Raw genomic sequence first — 24706 nt, forward strand, 5'->3', positions numbered from 1 at the left:
AGTGGGACCCTAGTCTTTTTCTGTGCCTTAGCGCCGCCCACATAGCAAGTGGAGCAGTTTCTTTCCCCTTGAAATGTCCATGCTTATTTAATTCTATAAAGTGGAACTAGAAAGTCAGTCAGAGCCTCCTATACCACAACACACACTGCACTTTCTAGGTATGGAACTATAGGTTACATTTTACACACATAATAATCAGCAGTTTAACCTTATGCCCTGATACTGCAACTTTTTGTGCATAGACTGACTTTAGTGGGTCTCTGCATGGACACAAGGACCTTCCTGTGGAGCCCATTAAGATTAAGACTGGGGCCTTAATGTTAATTGTCAGGTCAGTATAGGCCCAAATGTTACAAAACATCAGACAAGTAGAAATATTTTCCTTTTAAAAACAAAAAACAAACACCACTGATTGGAAATAGGGTGTTTTTTGTTTTAAATTCTAGGGGTCGGGGCATGTCTATGCAACAAACTTTGGTTGCTGCAAGTTATGTTGGCATACAGCCACAAAAGTTAGTATATCACTTGTGTGTATGAGAGAGACACTGTTGCTTCTGTAGGCTGATTTATTACAAACATTGCATTTTTCTATTCTTCCTCCCCCCCCCCCACACACACCCCTCTCTCTCTCTCTCTCTCTCTCTCTCTCTCTCTCACATACACGCTTGCACTCTCTGTGTATCACCCCCTCTATTTCACAGACTTCCTGCAGTCACCCCAACACCCCTCCCAACTTGCCCAGGGGCTTTGTGTGTACTCCATGTCCTCCTTCCCCCTATATCATTGATTCCCCCATTCTTATTTCTTCTCTTGCTGTGTGGGAGATAAGTTACTTACTGTGTTAACATTTCTCAACTGTATTGGAAGGCATTGTTGTGCTGGAATGTGTTAATGGCTGCCATCAACCAGTTCTTTGATCTATAGAAAATCACAGAGGTGGTTGATTTCAGAGTAACAGCCGTGTTAGTCTGTATTCGCAAAAAGAAAAGGAGTACTTGTGGCACCTTAGAGACTAACCAATTTATTAGAGCATAAGCTTTCGTGAGCTACAGCTCACTTCATCAGATGCATATCGTGGAAACTGCAGCAGACTTTATATATACACAGAGAATATGAACCAATACCTCCTCCCACCCCACTGTCCTGCTGGTAATAGCTTATCTAAAGTGATCATCAGGTGGGCCATTTCCAGCACAAATCCAGGTTTTCTCACCCTCCACCCCCCCACACAAATTCACTCTCCTGCTGGTGATAGAGGTGGTTGAAGCGCTTGGCTCTGCTAACCAGATGCAAGGGGCTCTGCATGCCCCACATTTCCCCCCCCATCTGTTTTTTCTGATTTCCACCAAAATAAATAGGGTTCTTCTGCCCAGGGATATGTTGATCATACCCTGAAATTTTAGAATTAATCAGATGTATTCAAAAGTTATTGCATTACAGACAAATGTCATCAAGTTGAGTGTAGATCCAAACTTTGCTCTCCCAATAAATATACTTTAACTTGCAGGGCCTGCAGCTCAGACATTACAGCTGTGTGCCTGGTCACTGAGAGCAGATCGGACTATAAACTAACATAGAAGTGTCTAGTTTATTGTCTGTGTCCAAGCTGAGATAAATGTAAAATGCACAGAGAAAAGTAAACTAGATTTTTAAATATTTTTTTCTGCCAAACTATTTTAAATCTTTATTGTTAACATAGATTAAGGTTTTCAGGACAAATTTTTTGGTGGCCTCAGAGAGCGGCCACCAACTTTTGCTGGTGGCTGCTCTCACACTTTTTCCTGAAGTACTTAATTAGCTTTAGGAAAAACAAATAAATATGCACATAGACACATCCAAATCATTGTAATTTATTTATTGCTAGCTAGTTAGTCTGCTGTGAAAAGTGATATTAACCAACATACAAGTATCACTTTTTCACAGCAGTCTTACTCAGCCCTGCCAAGCCTGGGGACAAATTAAGCCCTGGATGGAAGGACAGGGGAGGCAGCTGGGGAGTAGAGCCTGAAGCCCAGCAGCTAGAGGCTGGGGCCTGCCGCCATGCAGCCAGAGCCCAGGCCTGGAGCCCGGAGCCTGAGCCCCACTACACCAGGAAGGTGGGGAATTCACCGGCTGCCAGCTCCCCCAGTGTGGTGCCCCAGACGTTGGCCTAACCCTTGTTGGCGACCCCAGCAACCAACACCAAGGAAGTACATCAGGAGCAACAGGGAGCGGGAGGGACCTCTACTTTGTCCTCCCCTTCCCCCCATTAGACCCAGGAGGTTGTGGCTGTAAGAAAAGCCCCTGGTGGCCTCATGTGGCCATGGTGGCCACATTTGAGAAATGCTGGATTAGATTATTTGTTCTTTACAAATATTTTTGTCCTGATACTATATTGTCATAAATTAAAGGGTGGGGGGTAACTTTCTCTAGCTTCTGGTAGGTTTCTCATGTATGAGGTTTAAAACCAAGTTTTTGTATATTGTGGAGGTAGAGTTTAATAACACTTTGGAAATTACACTGAGGGACATGTCTATCCTCATCCCCCTCCACAGAGGTTAATACATTAATAAGATGAGTCTAAACAGAAGCAGCCGCCAGTGAATTGTCCTTTAGGGCTGTTTTCTCAATCTGTCCATGCAAATATTAGCAGTGAAAATGGAGGTTGTAAGGGTGAATTCCTGTGCTTTGAGAGGAGATTTTACCATGGCCTGAACTGTTAACCTTTTTGGTTAATTAATTTACCAATAACCCCTAAGGGATATTCTCTCATCTCAGCACAAAGGGGATTTATACGTGCAAGTGCCTTTAATGTTAACACTAACTGCTGGAGCAGGTGTTTTATCTCTGGCATTAAAATAAGAGTGTCTACTAAATGAAATATACATATTTTTAATAACTTTATACTTTTGTCAAGAGCTATTTATATATGAACAGTGTACAAACAGAACCATATGAAAAAATGAATCCATGAGTGGAGTTAAAGATGCCCAGTGTAGCTATCCGGCAACCCCTGCTAGTGAAGACAGGGCCTTAGATATATTCAGGCTGTAACAAGTTAACTCTACAATCCCACAAGATAGTGGGAACAGAAAATCCTCTCTTGTTAAGGATAAATATGCCAGAATTAAATATATTGGCTCAGGAGACAAAGATCCTGAATTTCTTTGGTGGAGTAGTTCAGCTATTAGGTTCCGTGTTTTCAAATACTTGAGATTCTGGGCTGCAGCAATACAGCCCATAAAGGGACATGGCAGCAAAGCACAAGTTAGAGCAGCCCCCAAATTTCCTGCTTATTGCCATTTTTTTAGTTCCTTTCTTGATTCTTCACTAATAACGCACAAACAGTTTTGAGATGATATAAAACAATATCTGTTCCAAATACCTCAGTCTGAAAATTGGCATAAATACAATGGGGTAGAATGAGGGAGCGTCTTCTCTCCCCTGGCATGAATTGCTTTCCGCAGTGGCATTTAAAAGAGGGGCATTAGGGCAACACTTATTCCTGCCTTTACTAAAGCCCCATACTAAGGCCTGGTCTACACTACAAAGTTAGGTTGATGTAAGCCAGCTTGCGTTGACCTAGTTGTACATGTGTCTACACTTAAATTTGTCTCCAACAATAAAAGCGCACTGTTAGTGCCATGAAGTAACGTTACCTCCTCAAATGGTTGACATACTGAGCTCAACGTAGTGTGAATGTAGACACTGCATGTCCTATGTCAACGCTAACTGTCCTCCAGCTGCTGTCCCACAATGCCCAATACTGACCACTCTGGTCACAGTTGAGAACTCCACTGCTCAGGGGTCGCAGACATAAGTGCCAGCTTCCCCCCGCTCTGCCCCAGGCCCCACCTCTTCCCACTCCGGCCCTGCTTCTTCCTGCCCAGTTCTGACCCCTCCCCTGGGCGTGCCCCATCCCCACTCCTCCTCCTCCCTCCCAGAGCCTCCTGCATGCTGCAAAACAGCTGCTTGCAATGGGCAGTAGGCACTGGGTGGGAGGGGGGAAGAGTTGATTGGCGGGGCTGCCAGCAGGCAAGAGGTGCTGGGAGAGATGGGGGAGCTGGCTAAGCACCCACTAATTTTTTTTCCATGGGTGCTCTAGCCATGGAGTCGACACCTATGCTTACAGAGACGAAGTGCCACACTACCCCCTCTTTAAAACCCTGCACATTTTTGAAATGCCTTTTCCTGATTGCCTAGCTGGAGTAGACAGGAGATACTGGATCTCCTGGGGCTGGGGAGAGAAGAGGCTGTGCATTCACAGCTGTGGAGCAGCTGTAGAAATGGACATCAATGAGCAGATTGCATGGGGATGCAGGAAAAGGGATGAACAGCAGTGCCACATGAAAGAGAAGAATGTGTGGCAGGCATAACAGAAGACCAGGGAGGCCAACAGTTAATCCAGTGCTGAGCCACAGACCTGATACTTTTTACAAAGAACTGCATATCATACTTGGTGGCGTATGATATCATACTTGGTGGAGACCCCACCGCCACCCCGTGTGCCACCATAGGTACCTCAGAGGAGGCTGAGACCCAGACGTCTGCTATGAACAGTGAGGAACAGGAAGAGGAAAAGGATGTGGGAAATGCAACTGGGGGGGGGGGGGGTCGTCCAGCTATGCCATGAGCCAAGATTTGTTTGAGACTCAACCACAGTCCAGTCAGTCCCACCAGTTGAGCACTGGTGAGCCCGATGCAGGGGAAAAAAACCTCAGGTAAGTGTATAAATGAATTTCCCATTACAATGATGTTCTGCTGGCATCCCCAACTTAGTAGGAGTTAGCTAGTGATTTTTCATTAATTTACTCAGACTAGACGAGGTAGCGGTACTACAAAGAGAGGTAGAGTTATCCTCTGCTTTTCATTCCTCTGTAGAGATAGATTCAAGGGGACGTGCGGAGCAGCTTGTTTATGTACACAGGGATGTCCCTTGAATCCTCCTGAGAGATCTCGATATAACGTTATGGAGGTACTCTGCAGTCCTCTTCCAAAGGCTTCTAGGGATGGCAGCCTTATTTCTTCCTCCGCAGTAGGACACTTTCCCACACTACTCTGTGATTACTGCAATGGAGCCTGCCAAAGTTAACAGGCTAGCAGCATATAGGCTTTGGCGGCTTTGGGGTGCTAACAGCGACTGTGCTATTTTACTCTGAGATATCAGCTAAAATCCCCACTAACAGTGACTATGTTCGGTTCCATTGCCCTATACTCATGGTTTCCTCCAACCAAGCAATTCCTCCTCACTTCCTTCATGCCTGGAGCACCATACTCACAATGGCGAGTGCAGTGCTGTGAGTGGTGCTGTGTACAAACAAACACTTTGAAGCAGACATGTCAAAAAGCATGTCTTGTTTAAAACTTTGGAGAGCAAAGGAAGGGAGTCCTGAACCTCAACTTTCACTTTCCATTGTGACTATACTGACAATGGTACCTCAGTGTGTTCTATCTGCAGCTGCTGCAAATGCAGCATTCCCCTTCCACACTTATGACACCTGAGCCAGATGAGGAGGAGAAAGAAAAGGACTCGGGATGACATGTTCAGTGAGATCCTGCAAACCCAGTGCTGTGCCAGACCGTGAGCAGAGGGCCTGGAGGCATAGGTGTATCTCCGTGGGTGCTCCAGAGAAAAATTGGTGGGTGCCCTGCACCCACCGACAGCCAACCTCCCATACCCGCCCCCCTCCCCTCCACCCCAGCCTTGTCCCCTGAGCGCACCACGTCCCTGCTTCTCCGCCTACCTCCCAGCGCTTGCCAATGCAAAACAGCTGTTTCATGGCATAAGAAGCTCCAGGAGGGAGGGGAAAGGAGCAGGAATGCGGCACGCTCAGGGGAGGAGGCGGGGCTGGGGCGGGGATTTGGGGAAGGTGTTGGAAGAGGGGCAGGGAGGGGGTGGGGCTGGGATTTGGGGAAGGCGTTGCAATGGGGCGGGGCAGGGGCGGAGTCTGGGGCAGAGGTGGGTCAAGCACCCACCGATGCCAGCAGAAGTCAGCGTCTATGCCTGGAGGATGAATATTTCAGGCTACATTGAGAAGGGAAGAGCAGACTGGGAAAGGCCCAGGAGTCCCAGCAGGAAAAGGAGAGGAAGATGTACCAGGACATAATGAGAGTCCTACAGCAGCAAACAAAGATGTGGCAGACTCTTGTGGACCTACAGATTCAACAATCGCAGGCTCGCCTCCCTTTGCAGTCCATGGAAAACTCCCATTACAGCATCTTCCTACACCTTCCCCCCACTCAACGTTCTATGTGGTGTCAGGGGCCACGTCCCTATCCTCCATGCTGGGGGACATTAAGGACAGCCACAGCTTTGCATATGCTGATCTGTGAGAACCACAATTGATACATGTGTAGATAAAATGGACACGAATGTTCTTTCCCGTTGTTAAGTTCTGTACTATTAATTTATTAAGTTTTGCATGTATTTGCTTTTACACTGCACAGATTTTTTTCCCCACTGCTTTTGTTACTGAATAAAATTTTATTATTTGGAAAATAATTCAGTTGCAGAATGCTTAGTGATACAGAAAGCATCTAGTTACATGTTACTGTACAGCATGACACCACTCATAGGACTGGTGACAAACACAGTGTAATAATCATAAGTGTACAGCAAGCACCACAAAATTAATAGGGCCATTGACAGTGTTATATTCACAAATGTACGCCACACAGCATGCAGTTCCTGGCAGGCCCCAAAACAGGAGGGCCAGGTAAAGCAAAGTACACCACAACGCGTTACTGTGCCTCACTATGAAAGTGCTCTCTGAAGGCCTCCCTCAGCTGTATAGCTCCATATTGAGATCTTCTAATAGACCTTTGTCTGGCTGTTCAAACTCAGCAGACCGACAATCCACTACATCCAGCAGCAACTTTTCTCCCTTTGCATCACAGACGTTACGCAGGGCACAGCAGGCAGCTATAACCATTGAGATATTTTTCTCACAGAGATCCAGTCTTGTGAATAAACAATGCCATCATTCCCTCAGTCTAACAAAAACACCTTCAGCTGTCCTTCTGCACTTGCTGAGCCGGTAGTTGAATCTTTTTGTGGTGCTGCTGTTGATGTGGCTGGAGTACATATTCATGAACCAGGGGATCAAGGGGTAGGCTGGGTCCCTCAGGATCACTACTGGCATTTCAACATCACTAATGGTAATCTGCCATTCAGGAAATAATGTCCCTGCTTGTAGTTTTCTGAACAGCTCTGTATTCTTAAAGATGCGAGTGTCATGCATGCATCAGGCTACGATTTGGCCATGGAGGTCATGGAATCCACGACTTCCGCGGACCTCTGTGACTTCAGCCTGCAGCTGCTGGGAGCTGCAGGGTACCTCCACCACCGGCAGCTCCCCCGATGCTGCGGACAGCGGACAGCGGAGGGGGAATCCCCCAGCAGCTCTCCAGCCACCACAGGAGGGGGTCCCTCCCAGCCAGAGGGCAGGGGCCGCAGCTCCCACCCACAGCAGGGCAAGGTGCTGAACCCTCCCTCCCTGTTTTGTCATGGACATTTTTACTAAAACTCAGGGACATGTCATGGTGTCCGAGAATTTTTGTTAATTGCCCGTGACCTGTCCATGACTTTTACTAAAGATGTCCATGACAAAATTGTAGCCTTAGTCATGCACTTTCTCTGGCCAGCCAACACTGATGTCAGTGAAGCATCCCTGGTGATCAGTAGAGAGATGCATGCTGTCTATTGCTCCACCACAGTTTGGGACTCCTATTGCTATAAATCTATCCACTATGTCCTGTACATTGCATCATCGCAGTCCTGCAAAGCAGGACACAATTAGTGGCCCTGCACACTAGCATGACAATGCTCCTTCCCCCCCCGTCCCCCCCCACAAAGGATTTTTCAGCTCCAAAATGATTTCCCACTGACTGGTAAGGAATCCGCTGTTAAGACGGGAAGGGTGTTGACTCCACTGCAGGGTGTTCAGATGATCCAAAATGTGTTACTATCTGCTTCAGACTAGTATCTGGGTAAGGTAATATCTTTTATTGGACCAACTTCTGTTGGTGACAGAGACAAGCTTGTCTGCCCTGGGGTTGTGGTGCAGGGGGAGACGTATAACTTGGGTAGTTCATAGTTTAAATCCAAATCTCTAAATTGCAAACTGCTTTGTTACAATTTTTTCTTTTAAAGTACTTAATAGCTTTCCCCTTAAAGTGCTATAAGCAACACCTACATCAAATGTACCTTTGTTTACATGGAAATAAGGCTTTTATCTGATCATTAGGAAGCCAAATGTAAAATGTAAACTTACTTGTGGACCCACAATTTACATACTACACAAGTCAAGCAGTGCTCTCTACTGCAAACATACTGTGAGTAAACAGAGACCAATCAAGAGCTCTCTAAACTCAAGCTAAATAAAAAGATAAACATTAGCTTTATTTGAAATTTAATAACATCTCATGAAAGACAGAACTTAATATTATATTGTATTGAAACAAATTGTCAGCTGCAGTTCATTTGGAGATGGCTGGGATTGCAGCACCTGTCATCCAACCTGAAGTCATTTGAAAATATCAAAATACCCCTTTCCTGCTGGTAACCCGAACTGCTTAATATAAAATCAGAATGTGTGTGCGTTTTTTCATACTTACATATGGTGGTCTTGGGTGTTATCGATGGTTTTGTGCATACAGCCCAGAGAGAACATGTGGCTAACACAGCTCTGGGATTCAGCAGATCCTGGGTTCTACTCATGGGTCTGCCACCAGTTTGGTGTGTTACTTTGGGAAAAATGCTAAACCTGTCCGTGTGTCATCTCCTCCATCTTTTAAGCAGAGGAAATAATCCCTCCCACTCTATCTCATAAGGCTGTACAGGGGAAAAATGTGGGTGAATTCTTGTTTCTTTATGATGGATAAAGATCTGGATGGGTTTGCTTTTTCTTAGGGTTTTTTTTTGGGGGGGCGGGGGTGTCATTAAATGTCTAGGCACTGTCTAGCCTAGAAAACTCTATAGTCTTATCTACATTAGGAAACAGATTTCAAAGTAACAGCCGTGTTAGTCTGTCTTCGCAAAAAGAAAAGGAGGACTTGTGGCACCTTAGAGACTAACCAATTTATTTGAGCATGAGCTTTCGTGAGCTACAGCTCACTTCATCGGATGCATCCGATGAAGTGAGCTGTAGCTCACGAAAGCTCATGCTCAAATAAATTGGTTAGTCTCTAAGGTGCCACAAGTCCTCCTTTTCTTTTTACACTAGGAAAATCATCCATTCCTCACAATGGGTATAGCCGAGGCAGTATTGAACACAGTATAACTAAGCATAGTAGAGGATGAAGTGTATTCATTACTATTTCAGAAGCTATCAAATAAATTAGTTGTTAATTTTAATGCTCATGTTTCACTCTCTTGGTATTTTGGGTATCATGACATTGGTAGTTCTTCAGTTGTCCAGGAAAAACAGGGTGGACAAGGATTTTCAGAAGCATTCAGCATTTAATAGAAGTAGAGTTGGGCCACCAGTTAGTGTGTTTTGAAAATTCCATTCCTAATTTCTAATATAAAAATCAAATAGAAGGCCAGGCAAATAAATAATTAATCTTTCCTTATTTATGCATCATAAAAGAGAAATAAGCACACAAACCTATATGATTTTCTTTGCAAGTCACTTTTAAAAAGCAGCTTTTTACACTGGGCCAAATCCTATTCCCACTGAACTCGCCAGCAAAACACATTAATTTCTCTGGGAATAGGATTTGGGCCTTTGTGAATGACTGGATAGCAAACAATAGCAGCTGCTGATACCAGCCTGGCAGCTAAATTTTCCTCATTGTAGAAATGTCTTTGGGGAGTGGTGGTGGTGTTTTATTTCCCTAATTGTTATGTTTTGGATTAAAAGTTAAGAGCCCAGACCCAAAATTAGATATATAATAGCTTAGTTTATTGAGTTTATTTAAAGCTACATTCAGACAACACTGAGAAATTGGAGACAGAGAATTCCAGGTCAGACTGATTCCAGAGAAACTCAACTCCTACACATTTTGAAGTTGCATATTACATTAAAAGCATTATATCATAACAACCCCCTGCTGTGCAAGATGCTGTTTCCAGATGTAATATGATCAATAGCCAGGGCTTAAATTCAGCCAGAGCTGTCCAGAGCAGAGCTTCAGTAAATATTTTTAAACCTATGGGGCTGAAGCCCTGAGCCCCGAATGGGGGACGGGGGGAACATAGGGGGTTCCAGGAAATACATGAGAATTTAAGTCCTGTCAATAGCCTTATACAAATTGACCTTTTCATGGTTTTCACACCAAACTCATATTCCCTTACAGGTGTGTCTGGTTTTGTGTGTGTGTTGTAAGGGTTTTTTTAAAGGGAACACTGTGGTATTATATGTGCCTTTAAGTTCTATAGAAACAATCCAAGCACAGCTTGTAGGTTTTGTAAGCCTGTCCTCTTATAAAAATCTTGTAAATACTTGGGTTTTTTATTAATTGCATTTTGTAGAAAAAGTTGTAATTGTGATGAGTGGACTGTCCTCCTAGGTTTCTACACCTTTGGGAATATTTGCCATTTGTGCAGATGGGAAAATAGCAAGGAGACTCTTTTTAAAAAAAGAAATAGAGCTCTATTGATTTAACATTCTATTTCTACGGCAAGTAATACAACAGTGACTATATTGTGGCTTAGTTATGGTTGTAACAGAGCTTGCAAGAACCACGTAAGTTTCTTCAATTATAAATATAAGTTTAACTCCCACACCCTCCTGCGCACCAGAGCTTTATCTCTAGTGAAACTGAAAGATGCTGTACTTTCATTTTCTTACATTATCCCTGTCTTTTCTAGACAACTTTTAGGGCTAACATCAATTAGAATGATTTATATTCATTACTTTAATATGGTCACAAGTAAATTTAACAAATGGAAATCCTTCAGTGGGTTAGCTCAAGTTTGGGGGAAAAATGTCTTCCAAGGCATTTAAGCATTCAGATAAAAGATTTGCTTTCAGTTCTTTCAGTGAAGAAAGCGGTCTTCCTCATTCTAAAGCAGATAAACGCCCTTTACTTGCATAATATTCAAGAATTTTAGAGAGCATTTGGATTACAAAGGCTAGCCGTATAGCTATTTTTAGCCATCTGTTGAGATGCTGTTCTCTAGATTTTCTTTGTTCAAAACTGTGTAATGAGTTTTCAAATGAATTAATAGAGTTCAGTAATGACATTCAGGAGGGAAACAAGGCTGCATATATTTGTTAAAGTATAGAGAGCATGAGGCATTAGAGCAACAAAATGTTGATTTGTCTAGGTTAGAGTTTAACAATAACTATTTTAACTTTTTGCTCTTGAAAGCATCTCTTTGGCATAAGAAAACATTTGATTCACTACTGTGTTTTTCCTTTGTAGAGGTCAGAATATCCTGGATCCAGCTATGGAATATGTGAAGGTACTGTATCACTTCATAACATCAAAATCCTTTCCCAAATATTTTATAGTGTACGTAATCAGCGATAGCCAATTATTAATCTATTTTCCGTTTCTGATCGAATGCAATCGAATAGTACTGCAATCAAATTTTTCAGATTAGGGGAAAAAAGAATTAATTATATTGTGTGAAGCAAACACTTAGAAAATAGAGTACTTGGCCACCAAGGACTGTTTCTTTTTTGGGAGAATATATTCTGATATTCAGAGACCTCTGTTACATCATGAATATTCTCTATTTAGTAACGGCTTTAATTTTTTTTTTTTTTTTTAATGTTTGATTTAAATTGGTTAAATGATCCCACATTTCTCACTGTGAGGTAGGGCCTTTGGGGAAGTAGAAGAAAGAAATAGGTCATATCTCAAAAAGATTACCCTCCGCCCCTGGCCAATCTGAAATTGAGGCCTTATAGATTTGGCACTTTCCTCTTTACAAATACAGCTACAAATTCATCTCTGGTCTAAAAAGCCAGAGCCAGGTCTGGATTTGGTCCACACTAGTTAAGGCAAGGCTGCTAGGTTAAACACTAACACTAATTATACTCGGTGCTGATTAGGACTCTACTGAAGTATTGTGTCCACTTCTGGGTGACACATTTCAGGAAAGATGTGGACAAATTGGAGAAAGTCCAGAGAAGAGCAACAAAAATGATTAAAGGTCTAGAAAACATGACCTGTGAGGGAAGATTGAAAAAAATGGGTTTGTTTAATTTGGAGAAGAGAAGATGAGAGGAGACATGATAACAGTTTTCAAGTACATAAAAGGTTGTTAACAAGGAGGAGGGAGAAAAACGTTCTCGTTAATCTCTGAGGATAGAACAAGAAGCAATGGGCTTAAATTGAAACAAGGGCAATTTTAGGTTGGACATTAGGAAAAACTTCCTGTTAAACACTGGAATAAATTGCCTAGGGAGGTTGTGGAATCTCTGTCATTGGAGATTTTTAAGAGCAGGTTAGGCAAACACCTGTCAGGAATGGTCGAGATAATACTTAGTCCTGCCTTGAGTGCAGGCAGGGCTGGCTCTAGGCATCAGCAAACCAAGCACGTGCTTTGGGCTGCACATTTCCAGGGGCAGCATCCATGGGTGCTCTGGGACTGGAGCACCCACGGGGAAAAATTGGTGGGTACTTTGCACCCACCAGCACCTCCCCGCACCCCCGTGCCCCAGCTCGCCTCTGCCTCCGCTCTGCCTCTGCCTGCTCCCCTGAGTGCGACGCTGCTCCGCTTCTCCCCCCTCCCTCCCAGGCTCGCCAGCTGTTTCGCGCTGCAAGCCTGGGAGGGTGGGATAGGAGGGGAAATGTGGCGTGCCCAGGGGAGGAGGCGGGGTTGGAATGGGGCGGGGGAAGAGGTAGAGTTGGGACTGGGCTGGGGGGGCACGGGAAAAAAGGGGGGGGTGGCCAAAATTTTTTTTGCTTGGGGCGGCAAAAAACCTAGAGCCGGCCCTGAGTGCAGGATACTGGACTAGAAGACATGTTAAGGTTCCTTCCAGTCGTATGATTCTATGATTTGAACTAATCGGCCAATATTTTTGTGTATACCTTTACAAGTATTGTCCCTACAGTCTGAGAGTCTGACTCCTGGTGTTTGCAGTATGTCTAAAGTGATTTGAGACAAGACAGCATAGTATGTTTTATCTGACCCTCAGGCAACAATGAAGTTCTGGAGTCACTTTAAATCTTTTGATCATTTACATTCTGGAGCATACATTAATGCTCATTCTAAACTCAATCCTGGGCAAGCAATATAGGAACATCCAAGGAAACACGAGGGGGGATTCTTCTTGATGTGAATGCTTCCTGAAAGTGCTGGCATCCTCAATTTCCACTGAATTGGCATCTTACACCACTGATCCCTTAGGCTCAGCTCCTCAAAGGTATTTAGACACCTGGCTCCCAGAGCCCTGTAGTCACTGCTGATTTGCTCAGGGTCATACCTGGCAGCATCATGGGGAATCATCATATAGCAGGCGTTGTTTCTAGTGGGTCATGAATGGATTGGTTCTTGGACCTGCACTATTTAACATTCTTATTAATGGCATGGAAGAAGACTAAATCATCACTGATACATTTTCAAATGACACCAAAAATTGGGGGAGGGGTAAATAATGGAGTGATTTGAATCACGTGGTAAGCCGGGTACAAGTAATTTGCATTTTAATACGTATGTATTAAAGTTACACATCTAGGAATAAAGAATGTAGGCCATTCTTACACAATGGGGACTCTATCCTAGGCAACAGTGCCTCTGAAAAAGACTTGGGGATCATGGTGGATAATTAGCTGAACATGAGTTCACAGTGCAACTCTGTGGCCAAAAAGGCTAATGTGATCCTGGGATGCATAAATGGGAATCTCAAGTAGGAGCAGAAAGGTTATATTGGCTCTGTGTTTGGCACTGGTATAACCACTGCTGGAATACTATGTCCGGTCCTGGTATCTACAATTCAAGAAGGATGTGGCTAAATTGGGTAAGGTTCCTAATGCCTAACAGTGATAGACTCAAGGAGCTGACTCTATTTAGCTTACCTAAGAGAAGGTTAAGGGACTTGATTACAGTCTGTAAGTACCTATATAAGGAACAAATATTTGATAATGGGCTCCAGTCTAGCAGAGAAGATCCAATGACTAGACTTTGAAATTAGACAAATTCAGACCGGAAAAGAGGCTTAAGTTTTCAGATAGTAGTTAATCTTTGGAACAATTTACCAAAGATTGTGATGGATTCTCCATCACTGGAAATTTTAAAATCAAGATTGGATTTTTTAAAAACAGGTGGTATAGTTCAGGAATTATTTTGCGGGAGTTCTATGGCCTGTGTTATATGTGGGTGAAACTATGCAATCACAGTGGTTTCCTCTGGCCTTAGAGTCTATGAATATGGCAGGGAGGAAGACAAGGTTCTGTGTTGGTCATTCACGAGTGTGCTTGGTAGCAGGAAGTGATGCTGTGAAAAGATAATAGACTAAGTGCTAATTCTGATGCTTGTAACCTTTCCAACAGGAGTAGGTCCCATACTTTTGTCAGTAGTTGAGATGTTTGTTAATCATTAAGATTTTGGAGCTGGGGAGGGTAGCATGGCAGAACAAGTTTGTAAGACAGGAGGAGGGCATTGTAACCCCATCTCTTCCACTTCCCTCTCCTGCTCCCTCATTTTAATTAATTGTCAAGTAGTTTAGGCCTAGAATTTGACCTGCCTTAGAATAAAAATTCCCTGATGGGAAAAATCCTGTGGATTCTAAATAGCTACTTAAAACATACATATAGGAATAAGAAATAATTGCAATTTGTGTAGGACCTACACAAAACAATATCTTGTAATTTGTGCAATTGTAGATGATAAAAATTATTTCCAGAATTGTGTTGACCTCACTCTTGATCTTGCTGCACAAAGAAGGGAACATCTCAATAGCTACTAGTCATCAATTTTCTTTAAAAATGTTTTTTAACAGTTTAAAAACTATATTAAAAGATCTTTTTGGTTTTTGCTTCTTTAATTTTGTGTGTCTTCTCAATTTCTTTCGTTGTGCTTATTTATAACCTGCTGAACCTCACCTTGTGAGGATTAATATATTAATGTTTGTAAAGCTCTCCCAGCTCCTTGGATAAAAGATGCTATAGGTGGAAAGTAGTATTTGTAAACTGAAGAACAGTAAAGTCCCTGTAAAGTCCCAAAGTTCAGTGCAGAGGTTCCTGTAGCATCCAGCTGTGCTCCTACCCATAACTGCAGTTTGCACTTAACAAGTGTATTTGACAAGAGGCACAAAGTCTTAGTTTGCTTTGCTTGAGCTCAGGGAGTTGAAGCACACTCAAGATTTTCCATTAGTTACCTCACCTCTTCTTATTTGATAATCTTTGACACAAGCCTGTTATAGAAGGAAGTGGCACTGATAAGAGATAAGCAACAAAATTAACCCTTAGAAGTAAATAAAATGAGGAAGGGAAAAACTCAATAAAAAAAACACCAAGAGCATTTTACTTTGTTGATATGTGATATCAGAATAGATAGGATTCTGGTGGTTCTAGCTGTGAGCAAGAGAACTTTCCTAAGACCAAACTGTCTGATGCATGCAAGAAAACATAGCTCTGTAGCCCTGTGGCAGGGTGTCATGAGCTGCTTCAAACTGGGCTCTATTAAAGCCAGCACCTGGTCACCTAGAACAATCAGGGCACTGAGTGGGTTGAAGGTAGGAGGGAGCACTTACACCTGGTGGTAGCCTGATGAATTAATGAGGTAATTCGCTCACCAGCTGGTGAACCCAGGAGGGAAGACAGGCAGTATAAAAAGCAAAACCAGGGTGCTGAAAGGGAGGGGGCTCCTCATAACTGCTGCTATATGGTTGTATTGTGCCTGGAGCTTACGAAAGAGACAAACAATAAATGCACATGGTGAAGATACCTTGGTGGACATGTGTGCTGCTCAATTCACCAAGAGGGCTTACCAGCCAGGGTTTTCCAGGAGAGGATAGGGGAGCCTGTTCACAAGCCCTTACACCTTCCTACTGCAAAGTGTTAAATTAGATGGCTGAAAATAAATTTAAATATAAGTACCCAAACATAAAGTATGGTACTTACTATGACCATACATTGATGCTACACTTTCTTACACTCCATTGTTTATCAGGTTGTTTGGACTGTAAACTCTTTGGGGGAAAGAGCTTTCATGTGATTCTAATCTCATCTACCCTGGCATAAAACCAGTGTATAAAAAAGCAAACATTATTCTGGGATGTATTAGCAGGAGTGTTGTAAGCAAGACACGAGAAGTAATTCTACTGCTCTGCTCCAAGCTGATTAGGCCTCAGCTGGAGTATTGTGTCCAGTTCTGGGCGCCACATTTCAGGAAAGATGTGGACAAACTGGAGAAAGTCCAGAGAAGAGCAACAAAAATGATTAAAGGTCTAGAAAACATGACCTCTGAGGGAAGATTGAAAAAATTGGGTTTGTTTAGTCTGGAGAAGAGAAGACTGAGAGGGGACATGCTAGCAGTTTTCAAGTACATAAAAGGTTGTTACAAGGAGGAGAGAGAAAAATTGTTCTTCTTAACCTCTGAGGAGAGGACAAGAAGCAATGGGCTTAAAGTGCAGCAAGGGAGGTTTAGGTTGGACATTACAAAAAACTTCCTAACTGTCAGAGTGGTTAAACACTGGAAATAAATTGCCTAGGGAGGTTCTGGAATCTCCATAATTGGGAATTTTTAAGAGCAGGTTGGACAAACACCTGTCATGGATAGTCTAGATAATACTTAGTCCTGCCTTGAGTGCAGGGGCCTGGACTAGATGACCTCTCGAGGTCCCTTCCCGGTCTATGATTCTATGATTCGATGATGATGGGCAGACTGGACTTGTATGGAGTTTCCTGCATGCCGCCTCCTTCTTTCAGGGTGTGCTGGGAACCCTCCAGCTCCCCCTCCTTCCTGGCAGTGTCCTCTATTTGTGAACTGGGGAGCTGGGCTCTGTCGGCCTGTAGTATGCACATATGCTTGTTTGAAGGTCACTTATGCTTGTTGCCATGGAGTACTTGGTTCAAAAAGTGCTCCTGCTTGGAAATGACAAACATTCCCAGATGAGCTGCAATTCAGTTTTAAATAGAACGGAGGGGATTCATTGTGGAGTAAGGAAAAAAATAACACAGTTACTGGCTGGATTCAAGAAAATTACAATACGCCAAGTGTCTGCACAATAAACAAAGTATAGCGGTGTTAGACGCACACCAAGAGCTGCAGCCAGATGTCACCATAAAAGATGGAGATGTTTATAATCTGTTATTTAACACACCCTTGTAGGTTTGCTGTATCATTTTACTTTTTCATCTGTACTTTGTCTCTCCTTGCCAAAAACTGTTGCCTGGAGCTGAAGTAAATAATTAGTTGCATTTGGAGATAAATTGAGGGACCTGTTTAGAAAATGCTCTACCAAGAGTGACAGCAAAAGGATTCGTTTTCCTTCCTATTAATGCTGCTCAATGACACCAGATATTTTAGACTGCTTATTTGTAACATTAATCCTTTGAACATGTTCTTTGTCACAGAAGACTCTATAGGCATGTTATAGAGTTTCTCATACTTGAATCTAAATTAAAGTTCACAAATGGCAGTTTATTGCATCTTGAATAATGATGCATTATGTCATCCAGTTGATAAAAAGAGAGCTAATTATGCATAAACCAGTTCTAAGGGAAAAAAATGTACTGATGTGTTGGAGCCTGAGTACTGAAAAGTTGCAACATGACTTCAACCCTTCCTTTGTGCTCACAGTACTGCTGAAACCATGGCCACAGTTAAATGGCTCTTTGAGAATACCCTTTCATTCCAGAAGTGAAAACAGGCCAGTCTACTTTGAGTTAGGCTGATAACAAAGTCATGAAAGAGTTTTATAAAAACAATAGAACGTTGTACATTCTGTGAGATTTTTACAAGTTTGATGAACCAAATAACGGAGGCATTGACTGCCTATGCAGGGATTGTGGTTGTTTTTTGTTGGGTTTTGTGTGTGTGTGTGCCTGAGTCTGCACATCCACAGAACAAACTCCATCGCCCTGTGGGGAGTGGGGGGAAGGATCAAAAGGTGCCAGCTGCGAATGTGTAACAGGACTGTATTTGAGCTTTTGCAATCAAATTTGTATGAACTAAGTATAGCCACCCACCACTCCCCTATCCACTACTAAGATCTTTGAGGTTTTGTAATAAAGTGTTGATTTTCTCTTATTATTGCTAGGAGAGGGTGGGAAGATGGAAGAATGGATTAATTGCATTCCTTACATGGAAATCTTGCGTAGTGTTTCCATGCAGTGTGCTGATAGTGACAGAAATAAGAATTTAATGCATCACTGATGAGTTGTGGGCTTACTCTGGAAATGTGTGTTAAAACTTCAATGGAAAGAAAAACAAAATCTGTGACTGTCTGCTGAGTATGATTAAGAAGAAAGTTTATATTTAGCGATCAATGTGGAGAAACCATTTCACCGCTGCCATAAGGAAGTTACAAAATTAGCCTCTCACAGTTTGTATGGTAACTTCCAACTTATCTGTGTGTATATATGTGTATCTTACTATATGTTCCATTCTATGCATCCGATGAAGTGAGCTGTAGCTCACGAACGCTTATGCTCCAGTAAATTTGTTAGTCTCTAAGGTGCCACAAGTCCTCCTGTTCTAACTGCAGTACTGTCATCCTTCATTTGTGACACTCCATTGAGAATGAGTTGTACCTGTTTACCCCAGCCCCATATCACCTAACTATCTTTTCTTCTATAGGTTTTATTCCATCTTACTTGTGAGATTTGCCCAGGGAGTAACAGTGTTATAGCGAGAATAGCAGCATTATGAGGGCTTAACCCTAATGTGTCTAAAAACAAAACTTTGCCTGGCATCAGAGCCTCTCTGTCAACCTACTTTTTCTGTAGCTTTGCAGTGCTGTCCAGTATTTTATAGAGTGATCTCCCCTACAGGAAGCATTGCAGCTCATGTGGGGACATTTACTGGTGGTAAATCAAAATATTGTAGAGACCATACCTTTTATTACTATTCCCAAATTAAACGGAACTAACTTTTGCAGCTGTCTGGCTCTTATATGAACATTGGCAGTAATCATGATTTCTTACTGATTTTCTTGCCATTGTTTGTCACTCACATGCCAAAAGACCATTTAGAAAGAGTTTCCATGAGAATAGCAAGAAGAAAATATTTTTTTCAACCCATTGGCATCACAAATGTTAATGGATTGGGAAAGAATCCTTTGACTGAGGCACTGAAGAATGACTTGTTGGTCATTCTTTTGTGGTAAACAACAGTTTTGCAAACCAATTTCCATTGCTGTGTATCCCTGGAATTGGCTAAAAGTGCTACTTTTTGGGGAGAAGTAGTATTCCAGGAGCTGAGAGATAAAACATAAATCTCTGCTGTAAATGCCATCAGTTAAAGTCTGTATTTCTATGAAACATACCACCTGTTTCTATGTCTCAGGGACTGTCCAGATTTTCATGACAATACTCTTAATCCTCCCGTGTATTTCATTGGAAGAAATTGGAGTGTCCTCTATTTTTCTTCAAAATATCCATATTTATGGCTTCCAAATGCGGAGAGTCATATGCTGCTGTTAATAATGTCATTGAATCAAAATGGCATTGCCAGTGAGGCAAAAGTGTGGGTAACAGTAGAGTGGCCATCTGCTTTTCAAAGACATTAAAAATACAGGACAACGCTTACTTTTAAGGAATGACACCACACAAGATTTTATTTGTGGTTCAGAATCATGCACCTTATAAAATCATAAATTTGTACTGACGATCGTTGTCTTTTGCATGATTATTTTTGAAATGCAAGACAAAACGTGTTTCTTATTGACATGATACAAGCCATGAGACATTGGGCACCAGGGCCTGATCCAATGCCCATTACATTTAATGGAAGGACTCCTACTGACTTTAATGGGATTTGCATCAGGCTCCAGGCCAGGAGCATTTCTTTAAAAATAATAAAATAAAATAATAAAGGGGAGGGGGAGGGAGAAGGGGGTAATGATAACAATATGCACATTGTGGTCTTTGTTCTCTTTTGTCATTCATGGGTCTCCTGTTTCCATGAGTCCTGTCACTACATGTTGTATAAAGTGGGGATGAATAGGCAATGCAGTGTGTAATACTTAGCACCTGTACAACATTTTTGAATTTCAAAGGCTCATACAAACATTAACTAATTGATTTATTAATCAACACAATGGGAAATTGATTGATTACGTATTCATTGGTGGAGTCTCCTGGAAGTGGAATTGTTGCTAAAATGTGTTCTGATTTGATTTTATTTCTCTCTCTGTGACATGAAATAGTGAAACCACCTGCAGTAGAGCTGGATTTCGATAGCTATCCATACAGGCACAGAAGTCTTATCCCTTCTGTATTGCACCTTTCTTGGCTGCTGGGATTGTTTCCTTTGAGCGAGAGCAAAATGTCTCTAATTCTCCCGTTTCATCCTGCATTTTATGGGCAGTATTGTCCCCCAAGACACTGTGATAATCTTTTACGGAAGCCTCACCCTGTCCTGAAATCAGCCCATTCCAGAAAAACTCCCAACTGAATCATCTAGATCTGCTCATGCTGATAAAATGAGCTTCTGTTTAATGTTGTCCTCTGGAGACTTGCACAATGAGATGCATGTTATGACTTGTGAGCAGTGAGTTTGCCAGATTTCTAACCCTGTCCATGAGCGTTATCCATTAAGAATCAGAGCTGGGATGGAGACTCCGATAGAATTTGTCAACACCAAGCAGCAACAGGATTCCTTTCAGATCCAAAATTTTTCAGTTTTGTTTCTTTGCCCCTGTTACAATAGTGGCACCAGCAGGAGATAGGAGGGCAAATAAGGGTAGCAGCATGAGGATATGCCTCGATTAGTAGAAATCTGAAATCTTCCTACATATCTGATTAAACATACATTACAAAGCTTCTATGATAACTATGAACAAACTGTCAAACTGGAAGAAACCCACTGGCATGGAGGCTATTTCATAACGTCACTTCGGGAAGCTTTTTAGAAAGAGTTTTTTTACATTTAACTTTTCAACAGAACTTCACCTGCAAATGTGGCTTTAACACAACCCTTTTGTTGATCACCAAAACAATTCAGACAGAAGAGATTATCAGTAATTTAGACTATTGTTGAGTCAGTTCATTATCTATTTGTCTCCAGATCAAAAAAAAAAAAAAAAGTATTTTGAAAATGTGATACTTGGGGAGTGCCTGATGGTATGCATTGCCCTCTAGTGTAGGTCAGTAGAATGATACTGAATAGAGTTTTTCACTTTAAAAACATAAAGATAATTGAGAAAGAATGGTCACTTAGATGGCTTATAGCAAGAGTCATTCATTCCCAGCATGGCTGTCAGAAGACTTAAAGCTTTTATCTCTACTGTGGAATGAGAGTGCTTTTCTGAGGCAAAGTGGAAAATGACAACTACGTTGTTAAACATTTTTGGATCCATATATGCCTTGTGTTTCTTAGGATGAACATTCCCTATTTTAAAATTTTTAAATATTTGTTTCTACTGTTCCCCCCAAAAGCTCTATCAGCCCAGTGTATTTGGTCTAATAGTTACAACTAGGATTTTCAAAGGAGCCTAAGGGAGTTAGATGCCCAAATCCCATTAAAATGTAATGAGAACTAGGTAGCTAACTCCCCCAGGCACCTTTGAAAATTGTACCCTATATGTTTAAATTCATGGAAATCTTTTTAATTTCTCAATGGAATAATATTGTCCATGATTGTTGCTGGAATTTTTCCCATGCAGATATAGGTTTATGGGGTATCCTCACAGCTTTTGACAACGTGGTCGACATCAGGTCAGTCTACGATGAAAAGTTGGAAAATAGTAATTCACATACAGTCCTTTTTGTTACAGTGACATAAATCCAAGCTGTTTTTTCCCCAGTGAATATGCAAAAAGTATGCCTACCACTATGTAAAACTATATAATACAATTTCCTATTGCATGTCTAATTCATGCTTGGCCAGTATACAATTTCCTACACTAGTCTTTTTGATTTTTCCATGCCTAGATGTTCCTGATTGTTTTTCTCACTAAGATCTGATTTTGAATACATGGTAGGTATTAGAATTCTCTCTCTTTTGAGTGATAACTATCTCATCGGTTCTAGTTCACCCAAAAGTGAATGGCGGTCGTTATTAATAGAAAGTTACCCCACACCTTTCATTGGGTGATCCGTCTGTAGTGCTGACTCTTGCTCTCTTTCTCTCCACTTTTGTTACTGATGCAGGTAGGATTGGTGACTCTGGGGTATGGAGCAATGCCTATTCTTACATACTGCTGTAGTTTTGCTGACTTGGGTATGCATAAAATGATGTTTCTGTGACTATCACTTACTTTCCAGGATTGCATGTTAAAGAATAATCTTATCTCTGTAGTTTCATTATACATCACTGACTCTATTAATAACCACATTCTGATTTAATTTATTTTTAATCATTAACTCTAAGTTCTGGTTGATCCTGAAACATCAAAGCTTATACATTCACTACAGTTGCGATAGCTGAGCTTTGAGCTCAAAGTCTATAAAAGTATATTGTGCCAATTTCTATGGTACCTTGGCGCCAGTAGGCATACTTAGAGCTCAGGTGGTGCTTTCATCTGCTAACTAATTAATCCTCACCGTACCCCTCTGCGGTGGATAACTATTATCAACCCATTTTTACAGATGGAGAAAGTGAGTCAGATCTAGTAGTAGAAACCAGGAACTTCTGAATCTTAAACACATGCTCAATTCACCAAATCCCTCTTCCTCCGCAGCTTTATCTGTAGTAAAGGCATCAAACATCTCTCCCTGTTGTATAGTAAAAGCCACACATCTCTTGTTGGTCATTCTTCTGTGGTAAACAACAGTTTTGCAAACCAATTTCCATTGCTGTGTATCCCTGGAATTGGCTAAAAGTGCTACTTTTTGGGGAGAAGAAGTATTCCAGGAGCTGAGAGATAAAACATAAATCTCTGCTGTAAATGCCATCAGTTAAAGTCTGTATTTCTATGAAACATACCACCTGTTTCTATGTCTCAGGGACTGTCCAGATTTTCATGACAATACTCTTAATCCTCCCGTGTATTTCATTGGAAGAAATTGGAGTGTCCTCTATTTTTCTTCAAAATATCCATATTTATGGCTTCCAAATGCGGAGAGTCATATGCTGCTGTTAATAATGTCATTGAATCAAAATGGCATTGCCAGTGAGGCAAAAGTGTGGGTAACAGTAGAGTGGCCATCTGCTTTTCAAAGACATTAAAAATACAGGACAACGCTTACTTTTAAGGAATGACACCACACAAGATTTTATTTGTGGTTCAGAATCATGCACCTTATAAAATCATAAATTTGTACTGAAGATCGTTGTCTTTTGCATGATTATTTTTGAAATGCAAGACAAAACATGTTTCTTATTGACATGATACAAGCCATGAGACATTGGGCACCAGGGCCTGATCCAATGCCCATTACATTTAATGGAAGGACTCCTACTGACTTTAATGGGATTTGCATCAGGCTCCAGGCCAGGAGCATTTCTTTAAAAATAATAAAATAAAATAATAAAGGGGAGGGGGAGGGGGAGGGAGAAGGGGGTAATGGTAACAATATGCACATTGTGGTCTTTGTTCTCTTTTGTCATTCATGGGTCTCCTGTTTCCATGAGTCCTGTCACTACATGTTGTATAAAGTGGGGATGAATAGGCAATGCAGTGTGTAATACTTAGCACCTATACAACATTTTTGAATTTCAAAGGCTCATACAAACATTAACTAATTGATTTATTAATCAACACAATGGGAAATTGATTGATTACGTATTCATTGGTGGAGTCTCCTGGAAGTGGAATTGTTGCTAAAATGTGTTCTGATTTGATTTTATTTCTTTCTCTGTGACATGAAATAGTGAAACCACCTGTAGTAGAGCTGGATTTCGATAGCTATCCATACAGGCACAGAAGTCTTATCCCTTCTGTATTGCACCTTTCTTGGCTGCTGGGATTGTTTCCTTTGAGCGAGAGCAAAATGTCTCTAATTCTCCCGTTTCATCCTGCATTTTATGGGCAGTATTGTCCCAGAGGAGTGCAGGTGGTCATGGTGAGTAATGGATGGAACTGTGGTCACTGAGGTAGCTAGGTCCTGATCTATTGATTATTTTGAAGATCAGGACAAAGGAATTGCACTAGCAAGAAAAGCAGACTGGGAGCTGAAGAAGGGATCAAAGCAACAGTATTATGCACCTGCGGCAGCCAGTCCCATTGAGGAGTTGGAGGCTTGGCATTGCTGTCTCCTTCAGCCCCAGATACAGGTACAGTAATCCAGTGTGGAGGTGGCAGGCACATGGATCAGTGTGGCCAGAACCTTCTTTGGGAGCAAGTTCCCTAGCAAGCTGGAGTTGGAAGATGACATCTTTAATCACTGATGGTACCTAGTCTTATAGGCTAAGCGCTGAGTTGAACAGAATACTGAGGCTTGGCACGACTGTGACCAATAGGGGCAGACAGCTTTGAAGAAAGGAAGGAGAGTATCCTGGTTTGTTCTTCAAAACATTTTCCCCATTCAGTGAGCGTTGCTTTGATCTTACCCAGGATGGTAAAAGGTGGTAGCTGAATCCATGTGCGTGGATCACACCATCCAAGGGATCCTGACGTGGTGTTGGAAATGATTTTGTCTCTGATACTGTCGTCAACACTCATTCAAGGAGAGCAGTTCAACAATGGTTCAGTTGTCTAGTGTAGAAAAGGCAAGAGCCTGT

General features: G+C 41.9%; 1 protein-coding gene across 1 annotated transcript in view; it reads left to right on the plus strand.

Annotated features, from left to right (window-relative positions):
- BCAR3 (BCAR3 adaptor protein, NSP family member) overlaps positions 1 to 24706 on the plus strand; it is an 82425-nt gene that overhangs the window by 10210 nt on the left and 47509 nt on the right. Inside the window, exon 2 of the mRNA XM_073358223.2 lies at positions 11350 to 11389. Within this exon, the coding sequence (XP_073214324.2) occupies positions 11350 to 11389 (40 nt within the window). The remainder of the gene's footprint in view (positions 1 to 11349; positions 11390 to 24706) is intronic.

The sequence above is a fragment of the Lepidochelys kempii genome, chromosome 8 (genome assembly GCF_965140285.1).
Source record: "Lepidochelys kempii isolate rLepKem1 chromosome 8, rLepKem1.hap1, whole genome shotgun sequence".
NCBI lineage: Eukaryota > Metazoa > Chordata > Testudines > Cheloniidae > Lepidochelys > Lepidochelys kempii.